At 34.1% G+C, this 23971-nt stretch overlaps 1 protein-coding gene across 1 annotated transcript in view; it reads left to right on the top strand.

Annotated features, from left to right (window-relative positions):
• LOC137932597 (B-cell receptor CD22-like) overlaps positions 1-23971 on the top strand; it is a 38208-nt gene that overhangs the window by 686 nt on the left and 13551 nt on the right. The window contains exons 2-3 of the mRNA XM_068776197.1: positions 17405-17588; positions 19994-20254. Of these exons, the coding sequence (XP_068632298.1) occupies positions 17405-17588; positions 19994-20254 (445 nt within the window). The remainder of the gene's footprint in view (positions 1-17404; positions 17589-19993; positions 20255-23971) is intronic.

A 23971-nucleotide genomic window follows, 5' to 3' on the forward strand; every position in this document is an offset into this window, starting at 1 on the left:
ATGAAACTTACTTTCATCAAAGACATTGGCGTTTTATTTAAATGTATTTTAATATTATATTAAATAAAGTATGGTCTGTAACGTTATTTTTAAATAAACTTTTTAAAGTTTAGTACAACTAATTAATTTCCAGTGTTTATCGAAAAACTTATTTGTTACTTTACGTTATATAGTTCATAATATTAGTTGATTAGTTTTTTTATTCTTGGGTTTCGTTCCACAAACCGATTTTGGCGCTTTGTTAAGTCGTCCGCTCTAGAATATTATTTGTAGATTGTTACATTTTCTTCACATGTTCAGTATTTCGTTATAACTACGTCTAGAAACATACGATCTGTGGGCGAGAAATCGGGCAGTGCTATAGAAATTATACGGAATTACAGCAATTACAAAAGGAATTATTTAATGTATTGTGTGCAATAGTTTAGTTGCATCGATTTATTTTAATTTTATTAAGAAACCAACATCGTTTACTATTTAGGTTAATAAAAGGTTTCCAGGTAAGTCTAGTTAGTAGGTTGGTATGCACAGGCAATTATGATTAAACAAAAGTTACAGTAGTAAGTGTAGAAGACCATTACCATACCATAGTAAATTTTATTGAGTATAGAAGATATATAATTAACGCAAATAACTACGAGAAATAACATCTTAACAATGAGAATCATTCCGAAACATTTAACTAAGATAACACTGAAGACTAATATATAACTGATAGACTTTCAATTGATTGAGATCTAAAAATATTTGTTTTGGTCTCTCAGTTAACAGGATTAGCAGTGTAATCGCTCCATGCAGGCCGACATTATCCAATGGCTACTGGCGTCAGGTCACTGTCAATGTTTATCTTTTGATACATTCAAACTTAATATTTAACTTTGATATATTAAAACAACATTATTTTTAGAAGTGAAGCGATTGCAGCCGTCGTTCTTAACTTATACATTCGAAAGGCAACAATTCTATTATACGTTCATTTTTATTATAAAGAACGTATAATACATAGAATTAAAATTACAAAGTATATCGGAAAAAAATTCTTTATGAAACATTATGTGGTGAGTTGTTCACTTGATAGTAACTGATATGCCGAGCCCAAGACATGCGGTGTTTGTCCAGGTTTTCGATAAAAAAAAAGTTGTATCCAAATCCACGTATAAACTCGTTACTGTAAGTATAACTCATTAGCCCAGACTTATTCGCTAATTAGTTGCAAAGCCTTGTAAATGGGAAGACTTTTTTTCGCCTAAAGGATCTTACCAGCGATGTATAAATTATATATAGAGAAATAGTAAAATAATTTCAATACAGTACACAACGATTATCGAATCGTATTTCTCTAATTTATGTATACGCCATTAGTACGTATATAAATCGGCGATCTACAATGGTTTGTAATACAAGGTCCTCCGCAGCACAAGTCACGATGACCACTTTGAGTCACAAGATGGTAGGCTCAATAATTCAGTAGGTCCGGGGCCCGTGAACCGGATTATTATAAACATATTATGTACATAGTTTATACAGCGGCTGGTATGAGCGCCGCAGTTGAGCTCTAAGACTGCTTTTCAAAATGAGGCATTCCAAAATTGTCGAGTGTCAGTTTGTGTGATGATACTAGTTAAAGAATTTTTATTCGATCAACATTTTTTTACGTTAGTGTGAATCCCTATAGTACTTAACTTAATTTTATATTATTAATAGTTTTAATGTAATCGTGATGTTTTAAGTTGCCGACAGGGTGATAACTAAGCGTAGCATCTTAAGTAAGGTGATCCATTTAAAATTGAAAGTGTTAGAGTATTAAAATTTTATTTTTATTAAAATATTATTTCTGAGCAATCTTCAATGTTGTCTGGGCAGAAACAGTGTTTTTCACTTTTTTGCAGTGAACCTGTAATGCTTGTCCTTTACTGTATGATTCCTAATTTTCATTAATATTTTTAAAAACAAAATGCAGCAGAAGCACACATCACTGAGATTTTCACGTCTCTCTTCGAGTGGAGTCGTTTCACGAGTCACTTTTCCCTAATCTCTGACAAGTGCCATTACAGTCAATAACGCATATATAAACGAAAATCACGTTAGAAAGTTTGTTTGATAGTATTGACGTAACATACCCTTACGTGGGTTCGTTCAGACGTTTCACAGAGTCTCTCCAGCAGCCAGTTGGATTGGTTACGCCGGTCGCCGTCGCCATTTTCCTGTAAAGTTGTTAAGTAAAGTGTCTATTTCCATATCATATGTAGCTTCTTGTCACTTTCCAATTTTACTTACGATTTAAGAACGTTATTATTAATTTAATTTATTAAAAATATATTGTAACATGTATCCATTGTTAACATAAATATTGTTGAATTCAGGAAAATATTGTATAGAAGTTAGAAGTTATTGTAATAACTACATATAAATTACCAAAAAAGTGTAATTATTTTACTACCGATATTCACGTTTAATTATTTCAATGTAAATAACATATTTGTAAACTTTAAAATCAATTTGTTTTAGCATGCGGGTTCGAAATTAACATAGCCGAGTACAGTTCATATGTTGCTTTATATAGCTATGTTAAAAATAAACATATAAGTGGTTGCTAAAGTCGGCAGATGGCAGTATAAATTTAAAGATAACAAAAAAAACATCATACTTAAACTTGTATCTCAAGTAAATTAGGCAAGGGCGATGATGTTAAGAGAGTGAAATGTTGTTCGGAACCAGTTTGTATGCAGGTGTGCTGCCGCGACCGGTGGGGCGCCATCTTACCGAGGCATCTCGCCTTGCAGCCCGCGAGGAACGTTTGATTCTTTTGCTTTTTAATACCAACTGCCAATAAATTAGTGGCCAGCTAATGTTCTTTTCCTTCTTATAGGCAGTTGATACAAATATAACAAAATCTATATTTGTTTATAATCACAACTCTCTCTGTTACTTAATACACTTTGAAATATTTTTACAAATGTATCACTTCTGCCATATTAGACAGAAGTAACTTTTTATGTAATATATATAACTAAGAAATCGATTGATGAAAGGATTTATTGCGATAATAACAATAAAAGAATATTCAACCTGTTTTCTGTCTTAACAAAAAAATTCAAATATATAAAACTTGTGTGTGATATTAACATACGAAAGCGCCACATTTAGCGTGCATTATAATGAGAGGTTAATAAAACATAAAACCTAATTCTAATGTCAATGAAAACTTTCACAAGAATAGTACTATCAACGGTAAGCCGTTATAACAATACATTAAAATGAGTTATTCACACATATACACATCTATCGTGTTTTTTAACATATATGCATTAGACCGCGGGGTTGTCTTCGGTTCTAAATTAGAAAGTTTCTGTTTTGCGTCAAATAAACAGACGAATCATGAACAGATTTTCGAGGAAAATACGGTTGATTTATTGTTTAATTACCGCAATGTCCGTTTACATTTAAAAATACATAAACTAGCAATAAACAGGTTTTATACTTTAATTATTCCAAAATAGCCTATAAAATTTTTGTAGTTTGGGTCCATTTTATAAAATATTAGCTTTGGAATTCAATGCTCTAGTTTTTTCAAAGAAGGAATTTGATATTTTTGTAAATTTTTCTAAATTCAATGACCACAGTCTTTCTTACTCGCAAAGAAATTTCGTACATTTATGGATTTACACGCAACGTTTGCGGCGTCCCGAAACTTGTTATTATTTTAGTTATTATAAATTCTTCGTTTAAAATAATGCGAGAGCTCACTTCATACTTCTAGTTACTACTATACTACTATACACCAAAGCGATATCAACAAAAGTTTTTCGCTATCGTATATAAATAAATTAATTCTACCGTGTATAATCAAGCTTCAAAATTATTCACCCCATTTAGCAACGCTCAAAGAATAGCTTTTAGATTTCGGATAAAAACACCAATTCTGCTTATATTATGGATTAATACATGTAATAATTTTCATGATGCAGAAAACAGATTTGGTGATTGCAGCGTTAAATTGATTCAACATTGTGACTAAGGCTTCGTGAAAGTTGCGTTTGTTAATAGCCAGAAGTAAAAGATGTGTGCCACGGCGATGTGACTCGCGGCATCCGCGTAACATCAGACGGATATGATATTTATGCTAAATGGATGTCAAACGATTGCTAATGCAAACTAATTTGCGCAACTCCAAGAACTACGGCGGTCACATTGTATCTAATATAAAATTTATTTTCATTTACTAGAGTAACAACGCATCCGTTGTAGTTATTTTTGAACAGAGTATTTGAGATAGATCTTTTACAGATGCCTCTCGACAGTTAATTAGAACTGATGCGCTTAGCGCTCGTTAACGCGTAGTACATCTGCAAACTTAAGTCAAAGGAAGTCATCATTCCTCATAACTGTTCTAAAGGTCTACCAGATAAGGTTTCCTTTTTATAATAAATATTTTTTTATGTGTAGTAAATTCGCTAAAAATTATGTAGTTGATATGTGAAGATTATAAGTTGCATGAAATCTGTCGTACAAGTAGTTGCAGAAGACGAAGCTACCTGGTCGCCGGCGGCTGGTAACATTACGGACAGCCACAGGTAAGCAGACTTTGTTCGCTACACAATGGCCGGGGTCGGTTGCATGCCACCATTCGCCCGCACAATGGCCGTTTGTCTGCCTGTTCCCACTCTCTTTTTCGCACACTATTTTCCCATTCCACTTATTTACAATTTTATATGAACATAACGGTTATGTCTACACTCATATCTGGATTTTGGAGTATTTTAGCCTGTATGAAACTATCGCTTAGATTCTTTTTAGAGTTTTTATGAAAATACTTAAATAACGGAGAACAAGTCGGCATGTAAATAAAGTTAACGTTAAGTTAGTAGATTTAATTTAATGAATTACTACCGACAACTAGTGTAATAGACGCAGAATACAAGACTGAATAAAATTGAAAGTTTATATTATTGTAAGTTATTTGGTATATAAAATTAATATATTACCTATGTATTTCATAACGGAAAACACTTAATGTTTGTATTGTTGATATCATAATTGCTCTTCTTGTTTATACCAGTCCTTTAAATTTAAAATACAATTTTCCATATCGCCCATATTCGATATCCTTGAAAACCATCTACGGAAATCAAATTTAAATTAATTTTCGAAAATGTGTGCAAAGTCATTGCCAGGGGCCATATTTTGCCTGAAGGGGGACACGCAAATAGTAACCGTCTATCGACTAAATACAATTTTGTTACATGTTACAAAATTTGAAATATATAACAGAATAATTTATTTCTCTGGAATATTGAGGAATTTTTTAAAATTAATACGGTAAAGACAAAATATAATGTGATGAATTTTGTTTAAGAATTTCAATTTCGCACGAAAAAATTGAAGACAGTTCATTTCGCTTTAACCCACTTTTGGCGGAGGAATTTAGAATGAACTCTTTTTTTCTCTTTTCACACAAAACAATAGCGTTTCTATCGTGATTTACTAAAACCAAATGGAGGCAAGTTTAGGAACTTGTTAAACTTCAAAACAATAATTGAATAAAATTATTCGAGTATTATTTTTTTATTAAACCATGTATTAATGCATAAGATTTACATGTGATTTCAATGTTAAATTACGTATGAAGGGATTAGAGCTAAGTTTATTGAACAAACAATCAAGATCTGGTATGTATTTTACGCGCCCATTGCGAAGCGCTCAAGGAAAACGTGCTATAAAATGTATTCACATTGGATTATTCTTATTCTGCATAGATATGTGTGGGTGTTTTGGAATATTTTGAAATTTTATTTATCTTGTTTGAAATTAACTATGCAGTGAGAACGTCATCAATGGTATGATAAAAGGTTAAGCATTTTCGATTAAAAGTCTCTATATTTCTATGTTTCTTGACATGGGGCAGACGATGTTTATGATGAATATCCAGTAGGTGATGTCTTAGGTTTCGAGCTTCTACTTACTCCGTGCCGTTTTTCTTCTGTCGAGCGTTTGACTTCTGGCACCACCAGTGCGCCAGGTTTCCTTAAGGCGGTAATGTTAACGTTTCCCCTTTGGAGTTGCAATTCATGACTTGCATGTTTTCTGTGCCCAATCCTACTCCATTTGCATCGCTTGATCCGTTGCTCGATCGTGCACTTGTGATATTCGAAGCATTCGACTGCTGTGCGGTGGAGGGGGGCACCGGTTTGCGAAGACTTGTACAATACGAAGACTGATCCAAATCGTATAGGTATTGTTGTTAAAATGTAAACTGTTTTTTGCTGCATCGCCACGACAGGATATTTAAGTCCTGAATATTATTAAAAAAATTAAGTTTGTTTAAAACTTTTTCTATTTATTTTTACTTGAAATATTTTACTGTTTGTTGAACAAGAAAATTGCATCCATAAATCTATTATAAATTCGGATTGAGTTCAAAAATTTATAAGGATTATTTTTATATTAAACCTAAAAATTTTAAAACGTTACTTGTTTTAAAATTTTAGAATAATGTAAGTGTATAAATTTTAGGCGTTGATTGTAAAGCCTGCAAGGTGTACTGAACTGTACCGCCTTTGGTTTTTTTGTTCTCTCTTCTCAACTTTCAACACGAGTGGGGTGGTGCGGGGTAAAGAATATCGGCCATATGTTAACTGTAGGGTAGCAACCATGACTGTAAAATATTGTAGGATTATTTTTATAAATAACCCCTAAAATTTATGTACAGGATGATAGGTAATAGATGGCAAAGCTTTAAAACAGTAATAAAATCATCCGTGTAAAAAGTGATCACTCTGAAATCTAATTGAATCTTACTTTTCCCCTTCTGGCTGTGAGTAAAGTCTACTTGTACAGACACTAAACAATAATTAATTTTAATATGTAGTTATCCGTATTTCATAAAAGACTTTTTCTTAATATGTTAAAGTAACATTCTTTTCTGTAATTTTTAAAACCATCGATTTTCGAAGGAGAAAATATGTATATCTAAATATGTGATGATTTACATGTTTATTAATTTTTTTCTATAAAATAATTTAAAATTGAATTAAGTAAACTATATCTAATAAATAATAATTACAAAATGTATTTTAGTAGATTGATTTTTCGTAAAGTATTGTTTATGTTAACAAAATGTACATGTCCTATAAAGTATTAAAAGTTGGTGTTAACTACTTAAAAGCAAACATGTGGTGTCCTCTACGCTCGCTCACGCATCCGGAGATCCTGTTGCCAGCGCCCCGATGAGTCCCAAAAATCTTTTTTGTATTAATCCGTGCTGTGTGTCTCGCTCTATCATCTTATTCGTCGGATTCGCTTCCTAGATGAACATCGAAGCAACAAAAAATAATTAAGTTTAGTTTGTCTATGCAAGCACAAAATAAAATGATCTCGGACATAACGAATAACATTATATGTCAATTCCAAAATTTCTAGGTCGAAATCGACCTCCTTCTAGTTTGTGTATTCAAAGCTGTCTTTGTTTAACTAGAGTGACAAAATAAAAGTGATGTCATCAATTTGCTAGTTAGCTTTTTATTTATTCTGCTCATGGGATTATAGCCGATAGTTACATATATTATACGTTTGCTGATATTTATATATATATATATATATATATATATATATATATATATATATATTACGTCATGAAAGTCCGCATCAAGACAAGTTAGAAAGAGAAGGACTATAGCTGTTCATGTTTGAGGAGCAGCAGGAGGGGAGGGAAATACTGGCCAAGCAGGTAAGCGAGTGCAGACTACGCCGCCTGCACTGAACTAAAAGGATAAAGCTGTGGTTTTTATAACACTCTACATGTGTTATTTATTTGAATTTTGTTGCAGACAACAGAGTGCTTGAAATGTTATGATCGCTTAAGTGTGTTCCGAAAATATGAAATTGAGTAATTAACCCGCGAAGTACCAAAAACAATACTTTGAATGACAGAATTTGAACGCTTGAAGATTTTGGCTTGTATACTATTATTGATATTGCAACTCCCGTGTTCTTTTGTAAATTATATTTGCGATGTAAATATTGATGACCAAATTGAACATATTCTAACTTAATAAATATTGATTTTTAAATATAAAATTAGCTTATTCGTTGTGTAGTTTACATAAAAGCACGTAAACAATATTTAAATTAAACAAAATGTACTTAACAGTTACGATTCAGTTTAACAGTAATTACCGGTGTGGGTGGGTATAAATAGCAGTTTCCAGGTACATATTGAATCCAGTTCTGGTACTTGTCTAGCGAGCAATGAATGTGGTTTTAATAAAATCGGTCGGCCTGTGCTTACGGAGAAAAGAATCCCTGTCAGCTAATTATTATTGTATGATTGAGATCATTCTAATTCATAAGAAATTCTGCAAGGAAACTGCCTTTATTAATTTCATAATGTTTTTACCAATATATTCTCAATGTTTTTATTATACTTATAATATAATAATAATTAGCTAGGTAACAAGTCAAGGTTCGGCCCTTTCGGTTTCGCCCTTCAGTCAGAATGCTAAACAACGAGTGACAGCCTATGCCAAGGCCCCGACATGAGGGCATTTCATCCCAAGCACTAAATAGCACATCTGCCTAAGTCGTTTAAGAGCTCGTCGGCCTACGAATCCTGTGAAATCGTTGTATGTAGCGGACCGAGCCAAAGCGCCGCAGGAAGCCCCCGAGTTTTACTACCATAAAAGAGGCAAACCGCGGAATATGCTAATGACGTGGAAATGCCACGTGGGCAGCATAGATTACACATCTATTGCTAAAAACGGTTTACACATTTAACAGATTTGTTTTTTAATAATACTGCGATTTGTCTGCCTGAAAAGATCCCGATTATTTTGGAATAACTGATATAATCTTATTCATAATCAAAGTTTGTAAACGCAGTTGTCTCATTGGTGTTCATCCTAGCGGTAGGCACTTCCTCAAGTATATACGTCGCCACACGACTCTGCGCTTTGTTATTGTGACAGATAATTAAACAATCCGAATTCATTTCGTCCAATTAACTGTTTAATATATCACTTTTCTATTAACAATCTGTCTATTTATCTTTACCGGTATGTATAACATACGTATAAAAAGAACACAAAAAGTTTTGTATTCGACATTAGGACTTTGAAACTGCACAACACATTAACACTGTTACGACTACGTAACATGTGTCCGAAGTGTATAAAGTGCTTTAAAATGGCATGTTCTAATATTGCAAATTTAATGAAACATGTTGTTGGACACTAGCAGCACACGACTTTTGTAATAATGGTTTTAAAAAGATGTGTTCATACCAGGGCGAGTTAGAAACGAATGTCTTAAGTTTAAATTGCTATGTGTACTCGCCCTTTGGCGACTGCCAGCCTTCTTTGAATATCAAAGGGAAGTCGTGGCGGTTGTACAGAAATCGTTTGAGAGGTCTTTGACCTCTTTTACACTCATTACACATGGGAATCCTGACTCGGCTTGTAACAGTAACGAGTAATTAAAAAGGACTAGTGACTACACACAGGCAATGAATAAGAAATAAATATTTTAACGCAGTTAAAACATCTTTTTATTTGGTTTTGAAAATATACGTTAAGAAAACAGTTAAACATATTTTTAAAGAAGCAAAGCTAGCGCACTATTCGTATATTACGTCAGAACTTACGCTTCAAACTTTTATTAATATTCTACTTGAAAATAGTTTACCAATATTGTAATGTTGAAAAAGAAATTGGCAATTATCACACTCGCTATAAAAATAAACAATATCGTCCTTCATTCGCGATTGAATGTATATTACAGCTGCAATTCGGACAGGTTAAAAATCCAATAAGGCAAGGGAGCGCTTGAAAAAATACGGGGCACGTGCTTCGAATCGCAGACGGCCAAATCGGCTCGGGGCCTGTGGCACGGCAGGTGGACCGGCTGTATTGCCAAATGGATCCATAACAATGCCTCGTTAAATCAGGTAGCCCTCTCATATTTTACAATTGAAATGTTTCAGCAGTCATGCGCGAGCAGGTTTAGTAGTAAGAGTAAAATTACAAAGAGTATTGACGATGTAATTGGGACTTCATTATCAACTGGTCATTCGAATTTGATATACATCAAGCTAGTCTTATTTATAAAGTCGGAAATTGAGACTTATAATGGTATTTTTTCACCATAACAAGAATGATGGCACATTTTATCATAGTCACTGAAGTGAATAGTAATTTTAGAATATTTTGCACATCAACATATTCTTACCTAATACAATAGTGCTCTAAGAAGAAACCAACACTGATTAGTTTCAAATAAGTTCACGGAGTAACACCCGAACACATCTGAGACGATGCAACTATCATATTTTAAATTGACGTGATTAATATTATGTCGGAACGTGTAAGTAATATAGGGCATTACCTGTGCAATTTAGTTACATAACATCTCGTCTACTTAGTAGCTAGGTCGATGTCTTAATTGGATTATTCAGATTCACTCACTGTTGAAGTCACTGCATGTAACGTACGTTACGCGTTTAGCCGTTACACGCGCACTGTTACTGCAAAAATGTTGTTTGCTTTGATTTATTGTTCCGTGTAGGTACTGCCGAGAATTTGCTTTCAAATAAAAATTTATAAATTTTGCTACAGTTCTCTAAATATTATTTTTTGTTTTTTATTATAATTGATTACTATATTAATGTGAATTATATTATTATGTTAATAAATTTTGAAACTCATAATTATAATCAACATTCATCCTTTATAAAATAAAAACTAAAGTTAAGATCTTAGACGATACTTTAATGTAAAACGGGTTTTGTGAGAAGGTTGCGCGCGCACCGCGAGCGTGCGTGCGCGTCTGACAATCTGTCACAACCGTTATCGACATCATTTGGCCGCTTGTCCAACAAACCTTGCGGCGTGCAATATAGACTGCAAATGCGGACTCGGCAGAAAAGCCTGGACGCTGTCCATACGCGTTGAGGACATGAGATGCCTCTGTAATGATATTATATTAAAAAGAAGCTGTTTTGTACGTTTGCGACTCTTTATCGCTAGGGCTCTTATTTTGCGGCGACATGGTAGAATGTTAGACGAATTATGTTCACAGCTATTAATGTTTTGAATGTGGTCAGCAACGAACTTGAAAAATATTAAAACAGGTAAAACCTCAATCCTGTTTTTTTCTTTTTCTCACACTCTACATAAAACGAAGAACATTTAATTTACATTATCCCTTTTGTGAAATCGAATTAAGATCCTCAATCTACCACATGTCCAAGAAAATGAAGAAAAATGGTATTTTCGATCCAAGCAATAAGTCTGTTAGAAGTCTTGGGTGTGCGTGCATATGCTGGATGTACTACTTGTGAGCGTGAAATGTGTCCAAAAGTAAATAAATATAAATTTCTGACTGGGCTGGTTTGCGGGACCGGTTTAAACAGTCGATTTAGGTTTAAAGCGATATTTTCCCCTCTTGTAATGTATATTATATAATATAACTCTTTGTAAATCGAAAAAATAAATCATCAAAGTGCTATTGTAAGTCATTGAAAACAAAGACGTCTCTTTCATTGATTAACGTGATCAGAAGTCGGTGTAAGCTTCTGCACACTGCGTAGCGTGTAAAATAATTCCGGTAAATAAAATAGGCAGAAAATACTAATTTTGTATTTAAAAATTCTATTTGCAATCAAAGTATTTAACCGTAAACCATTTCAATAGAAGAAGCGGCAGAACCCCTTTAAAAGCTTAACAAGTACAAAATGGGATAGGGATCTTCAATTTTAATCAATGCTTTTAAGCATAAACAAAGTAAATTCAAATCGCATATCACCAGTGATATCACTATATAACAGAACGTTCTAACTTAGATACAAAAATTCAAAAAGATGCCAACTTGGCAATAATATCAGCAGCTAAGGGTGTTTGGATTAGCTCGCGAAACTATCTATTTCTGAGACGATCAAAACAGTAATTTACGAAAAATTTGTCACCTGTATGAGTTTGGCATTGCATGTCTGGGCTAATACAGCAGCTGAATATAATACATAAATTAATAAATATCATATACAGGAAAAAAGAGCAAGTATGTTAGCTCCAACTTTTAGGCAGTACAACTATTGACGATTTTCTTTTTATTATAATATGTAAAAGAACGTTCGCGCCATCGGGTTATCGACATGAATGCTTTTGTCTTTTCACACTGCTTGGTTTCCTTTCACTTGCAAAACTTGTCTCAGTGTTTCCTTTTAAATGCAACAAGTAAGCGACAAGTAAGATTTCACTTCATTTAGCAGGTTTTACTATTTTATTTTGTTTAGATTTTGAATTTGTTATTTTTCGATTGCACACAAAAATAAAAGCTTAGTAGCAAATATCTTTTTAAATTAACAGGATTGATGTATGTTCTGTGTGTGAGTTTATTTCTGTTAAATAACCTTGTGGTTCCCATGAAACATCCGTGACAATGTTCTCGTATCAGGAAAACGTATCTAGTGGAAACACTGGCTAATGTAACAAAGTATCAGTAGAACGGTGCTCAAGCTGCCATCCGACACATTGTGCGGCCCGCATGCTCCCACGCTCTCAGCTTACAACGCCACCACTAAGGTTGTCAGCCCTAATGTAAAGAACTTTTCTACAACCACTTTAATATAAATTAGTTTCATCTATTGAAAAAACGTAATCAAATTTGACTTACTGTATTACCAAATTTAATTCAATAATAAATAAATTACTTTAAATTTTCAACGTTAAAAGAGTATTGACAATCCTAACAGTTGCTACCTACTTGTAGTCATTGGGTCTCGGCATTAACAATGCAGGACACGTGTGTTTCAGTCGACCAGTCGCCTACTAGAGAATAAAGCCAAGAAAAAAAACAAATCGCGTTGTGTGTTTGGGGTACGAATAGTTTGTGTATTAGAAGAAATTAACTCCGTTGTTTTAGTCATCATTTGTTCACTTTATTGATTCAATCAGACGATGTATTTATTCTTTGTTATAAAATAACGACTTAATTTAACGACAATTAAATACTGTTGAGTTTTTTTTATTACACAGATGACGCTTAATTATATAAATAAAACTTAAATGCTAAGCTACTATATTTATTTCTAACGACAGAACTATTCTTTCCTTGAGTAAGTTAACCTGTCTCATAAATACGTAAACAGCGCCTTAGAAAATAGCGATTGTAATATTTATCCGTCTAATTTTTAAATATAACAAATTTTATCTTCCTCTCTTACAATTAACTTTTTTATTGATGTCCATCCTTTGCAAAATTCAAAAACTCGCACACCCATGTCAAAGGCTTGAAAGAAAATTGCCTTAAAAAACAAAACATAAAATATTAAAATCAATCCGCCTTCTTAGTTTAATGTTATAAAAAAATTGTTAACAAAAATAGATTTATATTAAATTAAAAATTATTATTTCATAAACTAATGTTCACACATAATGTAATACCGTGTTTAAAAACGCTTAAAACACTTGAGTCCAATCCGATGAAATTGTGGTAAGTAGCGGCCCGAGCCGATGCTCCCCAGGGAGTCTGGGAGCTTTTCTCCCTTAAAAGAGGTTTTACAAATGCCAGTTGGGTAGCCAGGTTAAAAAAACTTGTGCTAGAACATATAAAGTAAAAACAGTTCAGTTATTAGACTGCTGATATACAATTGTCATGTATAGGAATTTTTTTTATTGTCACTTTTTAGGCGACAAAACAGATTAAAAAGAAGAGAAAACTAATAGGAGAGAATATAAATGTTGTAGTAGTTGTAATCGAATAAACAGAAGTAATAATAAAAATACTAGACGTGTCAAAGAGCATGGCAGACGGTTGGCAGCATTGGTTTCGAAAGCATCGCGGCGCGGCGCATGCGGCTGTGTCATTGACCGCCAGCCGAGCTTGCGCCGCCGGCGTACCGTTTTTTACCTTCGATAATTCTCTTATAACGAACCTGCTTTCCAATTTCATAACCAATTTTTAATCACTCTCTCTATTAAAACCGTTGATTAGATATCGTTGAATGACATAACTATTCCGTGACAAAAGTTTTGCCCGTAATATCTGGGTTGCTCAGATTTCATTTCTAGCTTTAACCATGGTAACAATGAACACCGGAGCGGGCTATGAGTGGAGTGTTTTCAACTGTAAGTTTCGAGTAATTTTTGTTTGTTCAATAAATTAACTATGGAACCATTGAACAGAATCAATTTAGAAAAAAAGTTTGAATAACGGGAAATAACTTCATAGTTATTATCGTTAATTTATTCATGAATTTAATAACTTTATAACGTCAATACAATCCGTGGTGAAGTGGTTTATTGTTACTTACGTATAAGTTACATAAATGTATATTCATGGTACAATGTTGCAAGGTTTTCAGTTTGCTATATGTGTTTAAAAATACTATTACAAAACTGACATTGAGACGCGGTGCAGCTATCGTGTTCAGTGCCTACACCAAACATTAGGATTCGTTTTACGTTTCTCGATCATAAAGTTGCAAGGCGAGTTCGTCACTGCAATACGTATGGTACGATACGTTCGCCACCTTCAGTCATGAAGAGTGGGTACCTTTTCTTAGTCCACGGACCAATATACTGCACAATTGACTGAGGCCTAAACGGATAAGGCCGCAAAAGAGATTAACACCGCTAAATGTATAAAAAACGGGTGAATCCTTTTCCTTTGAAATGATAATTTGAAACATTGCGTCTATTTAACTACTAACGAAAATATTACGAATTCGAGTCTATAAGAAATGGGTATAATGTGGTTAGTGATGCGAATAGATATCTTTGTAAAATATGCAAAAATACTTCGAATGATTAAAACTGTGCTACTCGTATATTTGTTAAACTACATCGCGGATTGCAGATTGAGATAATCACATAATTGGTATTGCATTATATCTAGTTTCATGGAGTACTTACCGTCCCAATTGTCCTCCTTACTTTTCTTTGACATCTATTTATAAATTAAAAGGTCCATTGTGAGTCCATTACGATCCGATTCGCTTTGTTGTCGATTTATTGACAATACGCAGGAAATCGCATCACAAAACCTGGAGCTTCGTTTTAGTTTTTTTTTTGTTATTTCTAGCAACAAAGGTCGGTGGCCTACCTGAACGAAGGTACCATACTATATTGCCGCGTTGTTAAATTTTATAGCATTACTGTCCGTAAATTCCGCGGTTTTAAAAGTGCCTAATAAAATCTTTGCTTTACGAATAGGTCCTACAAACACTCATTTGTTATGTTGCAATTAAATGACTTGGAATAGTCTATGTACAAAAACAAATTGAAAAGACATTTATAACTATATCACCTTAACTTGTGTTATGTAGGTATTGCTTGATGAGTAATGAATTTTAATCTGTCTTGGACACATTTTAAAACTACCTATTAGTAATTTTGAAAGAGGTATATGAAGCTGAGAAAGTGAAAAACAAAATCCACAAAGATGCACAGATCTGTTTGTGCATTTCTTCTTCAGAAGCCACGAGATCAGAACTAGACTGTGAGACATGAGACAATTTAATTTTTAAAAGAAAAGACACATTGCCAGTGTTGTCGAACAGTGGAAATGGCGGCACACACCTGTGAGAAACCAACTAAAAGGGAGAAATCTCGATAATCACTAAAATAGTCGTCGGTGTCGTCCTGGATGACAAACTAAACTCTAGTGCGCACGACTCTAACCCGTGAAAAAGGACTGCCTTCGTTATCGATCCTCTATCTTTTACTAAACAGTCGTAAAATGTCACTCAAATAAAGTGCCAATTTATTAAACTGTAATTATACCCGTTCTTACATGCACATGTAAATCCACGGGTCTTTCTCCAAGTCATACAAAACTGGTTCAGGCGCAGGGCCACAGGCGCGTCGAGGCAACTGCTTAATGAAGACAAGCGCGTAGACTTCGACCTGCCAATGATCACACAGTTCTTGAAATGGGTGTCGATTCATTACTTTGACTCTGCCACTCGATACCACAAACTCGTTAATTGTAGGTGTCGCTTACAGTACACATTCAAATGCCGCGCCGTCCTGAAACCGAGACACGCTTGAGTCTCCGGACGATGTGACGACCTTAATCTATCGTTGGCTATGAAGGGTGCAACATGGCGCCTGTCAGTGTCGGGAACCATTTTATTTAAACGATGAATGAAGGAAATATTTTTATTTATGGTCCTGTGGTTTGTAGTATATCCAGCAACGGATTTTAAGCTGTTATTTAAGGAAATTCGATATAATGTAGCCTCGTTTCAGGCAGATCTGACTTAGGCATCCGGGCGTTTTGGGCAGACATGTCCATAGGCAGTTGACAGGTTAGGACAGGCATCATACAAGACATTTCACGGCCGTCTGAAAAATAACCCACCTAATCGGAATCGGGCTCGGCTTGTGTATCACAGGGATCGTCAATCTCCGATTATTGTAGATTGCGTTGCTGGAGTTTCTTCCGCCGCTTTATCTCACAGCGCTAACGCAAGTGGTAGCATTATTAGCCAGGTAAAGGTTAGGTAATCGACCATATCGGGGATCGGCTCCAACGGGCACCTTGAGTCAGAATGCTTAACAGGTAATCCAAACTAGTTAAAGAAATAAAAAGTGGTATTTGTGTGTGGCAAGAAAATTATTATTTGGGACAACAATTTTTAGACACGCTGTACTGACAAAGCTACAATAACATTTATATACTTTATGAGAATATCTCAAAATGGCCCTTACTATTACTGACGCTATTAGGTTTTGCATATGTATCTGACGTATCGTAATTATGTTTTATTAGTTAGTTGCTTTGGATACATGCCCTTATATGAGACCTATCCGCGTCATACGATAGCGCGAGGCAATATATTATACATCGTCTATCAGCGTCATCCGAAGTTACGGCGTTCCGAAATGTATGTGTTGATAGAAATAGTTCTTAGCCAGTTTTATTTTATTTATTTTCTGTTGTTCATCATAAATATTGTGAATGTTGTACACACCTTAAATAAGCAGGTGTATCAGTATTTTTTTTTTTCAAGGATAATTGTAATCGTTTTAATGCACCTGCTTTTGGTGTACTTTTAAAAAAATAATAATTAAATAATACGCAGAGTTATATATTACATATTGAGCATTGGTAACCACGTAGAAGAGGACTGAGATTTGTGATCGTAGGTCACAGATCGAATCCCAGGAATACAATCATATATTATTCATACTTTGTGCATTAAATATGTCGGATTGCCACTGCCATCGCCAACTCGCCTGTCAAGCGCGGCGAATATAGTATATGGCTTCATGCTTCTTTGGGGGAGGCCTAGGCCCTGAATTGGGCGAATATGTATATATATTATAGTACATTGAAATATAGTTTACAATCTGTGTTAATTAAATAATTGTTACTACAAAAAATACTGATTTATTGTTCTCATTCGTAGCATGCGGTGCACTCCCGGAGGACGAGCAACACGACGCGCACGAGGGCGACGACGTCACACTGCAGTGTCGCTTCAGCCTTCAACCCGGATCAGGGGACTCGCTCACCTACTACTGGGTGCGCAACACTGCGAGCGGCCACGACAATGTCGCTATTGGAAACATACCGCTAGAAACTAATTACCAGTAAGTATAATATAAAGTCAATTTTAGCCGAATGGTACTCTGTTAGCGACCACGAGCTGGTGGACGTTGCGTGGGTAGGCTTCCCACTTGGTGGACCGACATATTTAATGAAGATCGATAATTAAGTCGCTGGACGCAGACAGCGCAAGACCGATCTTTGGGGGAGGCCTATGGCTTGCAGCGGGCGCCTACCGGCTACCATGATGGTTAAGATGAAATAAGTGAAGTTCAGATACATTCCTATTTCATTTCTCTGGTTTATGGTTTTTGTTCATAAACTCACATTTTATAGAAATCCGAATTTATTACGAGTGCACGTCATGTTACTGAGCTTTGATGTTTGACATCGATATTCCCGTACTGAAATTTCTTAAAGCAATATTGTGTTAATTTAACTGCCACTACGTAAAGTTTACAAAGAGTACAACTTTTCTGGATTGTTTTTTTAATGTTTGGTCTTTTTGTAATAAAACTAATAGTGTATCGTATTTCTTTGTAGATTCACTTTCACACAGGTTAGGAAATTTTATTTAATATCATTTGTTAATGAAACTGCAACGATAGCTATGAAACACTAAAAAGACTTTCCCGACCATATTTAGAAATTGACTTGCAAATAGTGTTTTGTCAAGCATGAAGTTGGTCGAATAATAAACACGGGCGTAGAAACAAGAATGGTATTTAAAACTCTTTTGGCGCGTCCGGCGAGCGGTTGTACAATCAAAACCTTAGACAATGTACGCTTTGAATAAATAATCCATTGTCACGTGATGGTATGCCGACGCTAACGATTGTCAATTCTCTTTACACGTATAAAAAAATTACGTATCCTTAGTCCACTTTGGGGCCTTACACACTCGAGATTTTACTCTTATATTCTGTTTTACTTCTATTTTTTTTGTAATAATAACCATTAGTTCAACACTTCAATAAATTGTTTCCAATAAATAAAACAGTTATGTATTTATGACGTGGAACATTTGACCTTCAGTAGCGTATTATACGTGGATTGTATGCATCAGACGCGGTTGTTGCATTGAAAAGTACGTGACCGTGAGAGCTTACAAATCAAAAGTATATAATATGAAACGTGCAAAATGTATTGTGCACTATTTCGTCCTTGGGGCAGAATTATCAAGTCCAAATTGCATATTTACTAACTACGTTAAAATCAGGACAAACTCTCTTCAACTTCAATAAAAGAAGTTTTGTAATTCTTTCTTAAAAATATTTAAAAATAACTAATTTACAAATCGAAAAAAATTTACTTGTATCTAATGGGAATAATAAAAGTTTTGCTTTGTTAAATTACTATTTGTAAGTACAAAGTCTTTTATAAAAGCAAAAACATTTGTTAATCGAATGTATTTGAATAATTCCTGTGAAAATTATGTAATTGATATACAAAACTAAAGCGTACGTTGGTGTGTCCGTTAATGGTCTTACTATTAACCCCATTGGTGTCTCCCTATATATGACCCATTAAAGATAAGAAACTCGATGGTTCGAAGTTTTACCGCTACAACGTATCAGCGTGGCGCTACAAAGAATGTTTTAATAATTATATGTGTCATAAAACATCTTAAATGACCTTATATTCTCTGCATAAGAAGTATGGACTTTGTATATATAATAAGTAGTTAACATTCATTTATTTAAGTATTATAATATAAGTTAAATTTTTCGGTAACAGGCGACAGTGCAATACAATTCAATAAAGTGATGTTGCTTCTCTATTAACGGATTGGGCACACCAACGGCATTTGACCTAAAAGCCAATGATATTCTATTCAAACAAAAGTTTTAATTGAAGTGTATCTTTTACTTTGTTTATAAAAGGCCATGGATATATTCTCATCTGTGCTTATAATGAATAAAAACACTATAATATTAATGATCTAGAAGGTATTGTGTTGTATTGTAGATCAGTGTGATCTTCTGCTTCCAAAATTGCTCTTGCTGTTAGTGCATGGCTTATTTATGTTAACTTCTTTAGCATAAACTTAATGAAGATGCAGCTAATGATTGAATTTTCTCATTATTGTCACCCGTAGGTCACTTAGATCAGCTTAGCTGGACTGACTTACCTTAATCGTGTTTCGTCTTAGACTTTCTTAAACTGTGCATCATCTGTTGATGACATCAGGCAAGAATCCAATCAAATTTACTGGATTAAGTCAATGTTGGTACCACGCAATTTGTTTTGTTGAAACCATAGTCAGAAACGGCCAAATTATTTAAAAAAATGGCGTTATTCCTCCACATTTATGTTGGTCACATGAGGTTGATATGTCCTGACAAGCATAAAACCCCTAACTAGAAATAAAAATGAAAAACTAAAATATTTTAATAAGTTGTAAATGGTATTCTAAGGACACATTTTAAAGCAAATCCAAATTGTGCAGAATAAAGTACGCTCCATCGGAAGGCCGCTTCGACTTGCTGGTGTCGAACGTGACGTACGAACGGGACAATGGACGGTTCGAGTGCCGGGTGAAGGCGGGAGGGTCAGGGCGCACGCTGCACGCACAGGGGCATGCTCTCACCGTGCTGACGCCGCCGCAGCCGCCGCGCCTGACGCCCGGACCCCGCGCGCTCGCGCACGAGGAACAGGAGCTGCGTCTGCAGTGCTCTACCTCCGGAGGCTCACCGGAACCATCCATTAAGTAAGTTTCGCATCTTAAAACTTGCCTTCTTATAAATCTCACAGATATATTTTAACAAGATTTTTTCATTTAGCACGAATCGCTATTTTTATCTTATTTTCTAATGTTAACAGTCCCTACAGAAACTTATCTAAAGCAACAAAGCAAATTTGAAAGAATACCATGACCGCTGGTTTTGATCCAGTCCGTAATAAACACGCACGCTTATTATGAAGTAGCGACAAATAGTTAAAAAAATGATTTTTCAACGTTTTGTATGTATGGATAGAATTTTCGCTGTATACTCATTTTTTGTAATAAAATTTATTTGTTTCCATTATATAGACACTGATGTAACATGGATTTCATTAATTGAAAACTCTATATTGTACCCCCTAGAAAATGTATAAATAATTGGATAATAGTAGACAAAAGTACAGTGGGCAGTCTCACCACTCGAGGCAATTTTTTCCAGAAAGCAATACAAATGGAAACATAGTTAACGTGTTTAAATAAACAAAACATATGTATATATATATATTTTCATAGATACATATGCAGACGTATAAAGCATACATTTATATATCATAAAGCATATATACATGTAATATACACAATATCATACATAATTATAAATAAAATATTAAATACACGTCAAACTATCTTGGATGGCACTCGCCTCATAAAGAATAAAGAAAGAGAGGAAGGAAAAAATGATTTAATAATTAAATAATCAATGGTTTAATATATATTTCTTAACTATTTTCTTAAAAAAATAGTAGTGACTTAGCAAGTCTTATTCAGCGGTAACGCATTTCACAATCGAACGGCTTGTGTGGTTAACGAAGAAGAATGTGCCGGAATTCTTAATTTCAGATTTTCAAATTATCTCAAAGACCTCTCATGTGTATCATGAAGAAATTGAAATTTTGATTTAAGATAAGAGGGTATTATCTTTTGCATGGTGGTTTGGGAAAATATTTTGAGTTTTTTCTTCATAACTGGTGTTGAAAGTGGTTGAACATATCCCAAAATTTATCATTGGTTACATGTCTTTTTTGGCATGCTTTTCTATAAATATCCTTTAGAATGCTCTCTTCAATTTAGATAACTCTAAAAGTGTAAAACAGTGGACTAAAATGAGCAGTCTGGATTTGCTATATTGTGTGATAATGACGCTCCATGATCTTGATTCAAGAATTAACACGATAAATCCTTTAGAATTGTTATATGTTGCTTAGCGAGCCGTATCTTCCTTGAGATATTATGAAATCGATAATAAGACGGGGTTGTCTGTTAGTGCCTGGCACCGTAGGTCTAAGAGTTACCTTTTATTGATTATTTAATGACAAAACTTGACCTAATGCAGTAATACGAAATTCTTAACAAAGTTAATTACTTTTTTATACCAAATTGATAATTATTACAACTTAATATTTATAATTCATACAGTATGAATCAATTAAGCATACTGTGAATGTTGCTAACTAGTACAACATTGTTAAATTAGGTAATATCATACTATAGTCATCAGAACTATGCACTTACTAAGTGACAAACAGATTCGCAATAAAATACCGCATTAGAAGTCACCGGAACCACGATCTGACGGACTCGCAACGCTAAAAGACTTCAGCTTCCCTAAAACGCAACTTTACCGACGCTGCGTGCTGCGCTATGAGGGATCGACCGGAGATTTACTTAGTAGTAACGAGGCGTATTTATTCCGCCGCATCTTGCACGACCACATTTTATTTTCTTAAGGTGTGACGCCATTGTTTCTTAGGAGCTTATAAAGCTAAACGTAGACTTCCTTTTTTATTCTTTGCTAGATGGTTATATACAAGATATCTTTTGTAAAAATAAGAAACGAATATGTATTTGTAATTACAAACTCATAAGTGAATAAAGCAACACATTGCTACAGGTTTATGCAGTTATTCCGGAAATTTTTTCGCAATTGATTCAAATAACTAGTAAATTTATTAAATAAAAGACTACTTTCATATCTTACATCGTACAATATTTTAAATATACAGAACGATCCCTTTGTGTAAATTAAAATTAATTACTCACAGCTGTACTATTAAAATTTTAAAAGTACCATTACCATTTCCAGATTTAACTCTTGACGTTTTTTTTAACTATGACGTGGTCTTTAAGTATTTAAATGGGCCATCCACTTGTTTTTTTTCTTACTCTTACATCGTCGAGCACTTTTCGAACCTACTCAAAATACTGTTAATGTGACTGTTTTAAGATAATTTAAAAAACTACCAAGTACCATTGCAATTGAGAATATTTATATCATGAACTAGCCCCGGTACTGCCAGTTATATTGAAACATGAACTCTGCCAGTTATATTGAAACACGAACTTAATATGAAAATAATTATTTTTTTTGACTTGTATTAAAGAGTTATTACTCATATCAATGACGCGAATATTCGCCAATATATATTTAATATATATATTATTAGAAGAATACCTGCATAACGTATTCTTTTAATTCGCTATACATTTGATATAAAAATATAATACAATGCCTTCTTAAAGTATGTCAGTAAAAAAGATATATTAATAAATATTTAAACGTGATACCGTATTACTTGACGGTGTACTTAAAATTGTAGCTTTGAGAATTGATAAAAATAGTTCCCCATTCATATGTATTTCGTGTCCCCATCACTCTTCTCGCCCCCTGTTACTATTGTTATATAAACTTGAAGCACTCTTTATACAAAGACAGCTGCAAAATGTGTCTACCGATTCCATAAAACACGTGATGCGTATACCCTTTACTTTTGTACACATGTGTCGATTATTACTTTAAGGGATATGTTATTGATAAGTAATATTACGTTGTGGAATTTATTATTTCTGGAGTGTTTTATAATTTGTCTACTTATTAAAATATCCTTAAGAATGCTTTTCTCGAAGGCCACTGAATAATATGGGTTTGTTTGATTTAGATTATTGACGTAAAAAATTACTAAATTTAGATTAAAACTGTAACATCTGTTTATCTGACTATAATTAGTGGACGGACTTGTTATAACGTAAATTATAAGCATAGGTTACACAAGTAAAACAAACATTTAACTTTTCTTCAGTCGCGTACAGTCGTCGCCACCCGTTCTCTTCATACATTTCATTCCGTTTACGACAAAACCTTGAAATAACTGGTCGTAATTAATTGTACATTCTCGGATTAAACCATTCCCTGATCATTTTAATGACGTTCTTCAAATAGTAATTAATTAATGATTATTATTTTTTATGTAATTATGTAACAAACAATAGATTCAATTACTAACTTTTACCTAATTTATTGCATTTTTGGAAATACTTAACGATATTATTTATATGATTAATCTGTGACAAAAAAAAACGCTACTTTACCTGAAGATTATTAAAAGTTATTTCTTAAACTTAAAAAAATTAATGCATGAATATTAAATACCTTACTATGCTCTTATTTCAAACGTCCTATGCTTGGAATTTGTCTACGATTTCGAGTCAGGACTGAAGAGTAGATGAGCGAGTACATAATACAGCGGACTAGCAAGTTGAAATGGTAGCGGGCAGGCAACGCACACCATGCGCAGAATTTATGGCCGCTGGGGCCTTAAGGTTTAGGAGTAGAGACCGTGGACCGGTAAACGCACCTTACCTAGTTTACCTCGGTAAGGCGGGCTTGTTAAGGTTGGAAGAATCTGACTGCAGACCGTTTCCTAT

This window comes from Battus philenor, unplaced genomic scaffold, assembly GCF_028537555.1.
Source record: "Battus philenor isolate CCGP_79_NKW_IND1 unplaced genomic scaffold, ilBatPhil1.0.hap1 SCAF_12, whole genome shotgun sequence".
NCBI lineage: Eukaryota > Metazoa > Arthropoda > Insecta > Lepidoptera > Papilionidae > Battus > Battus philenor.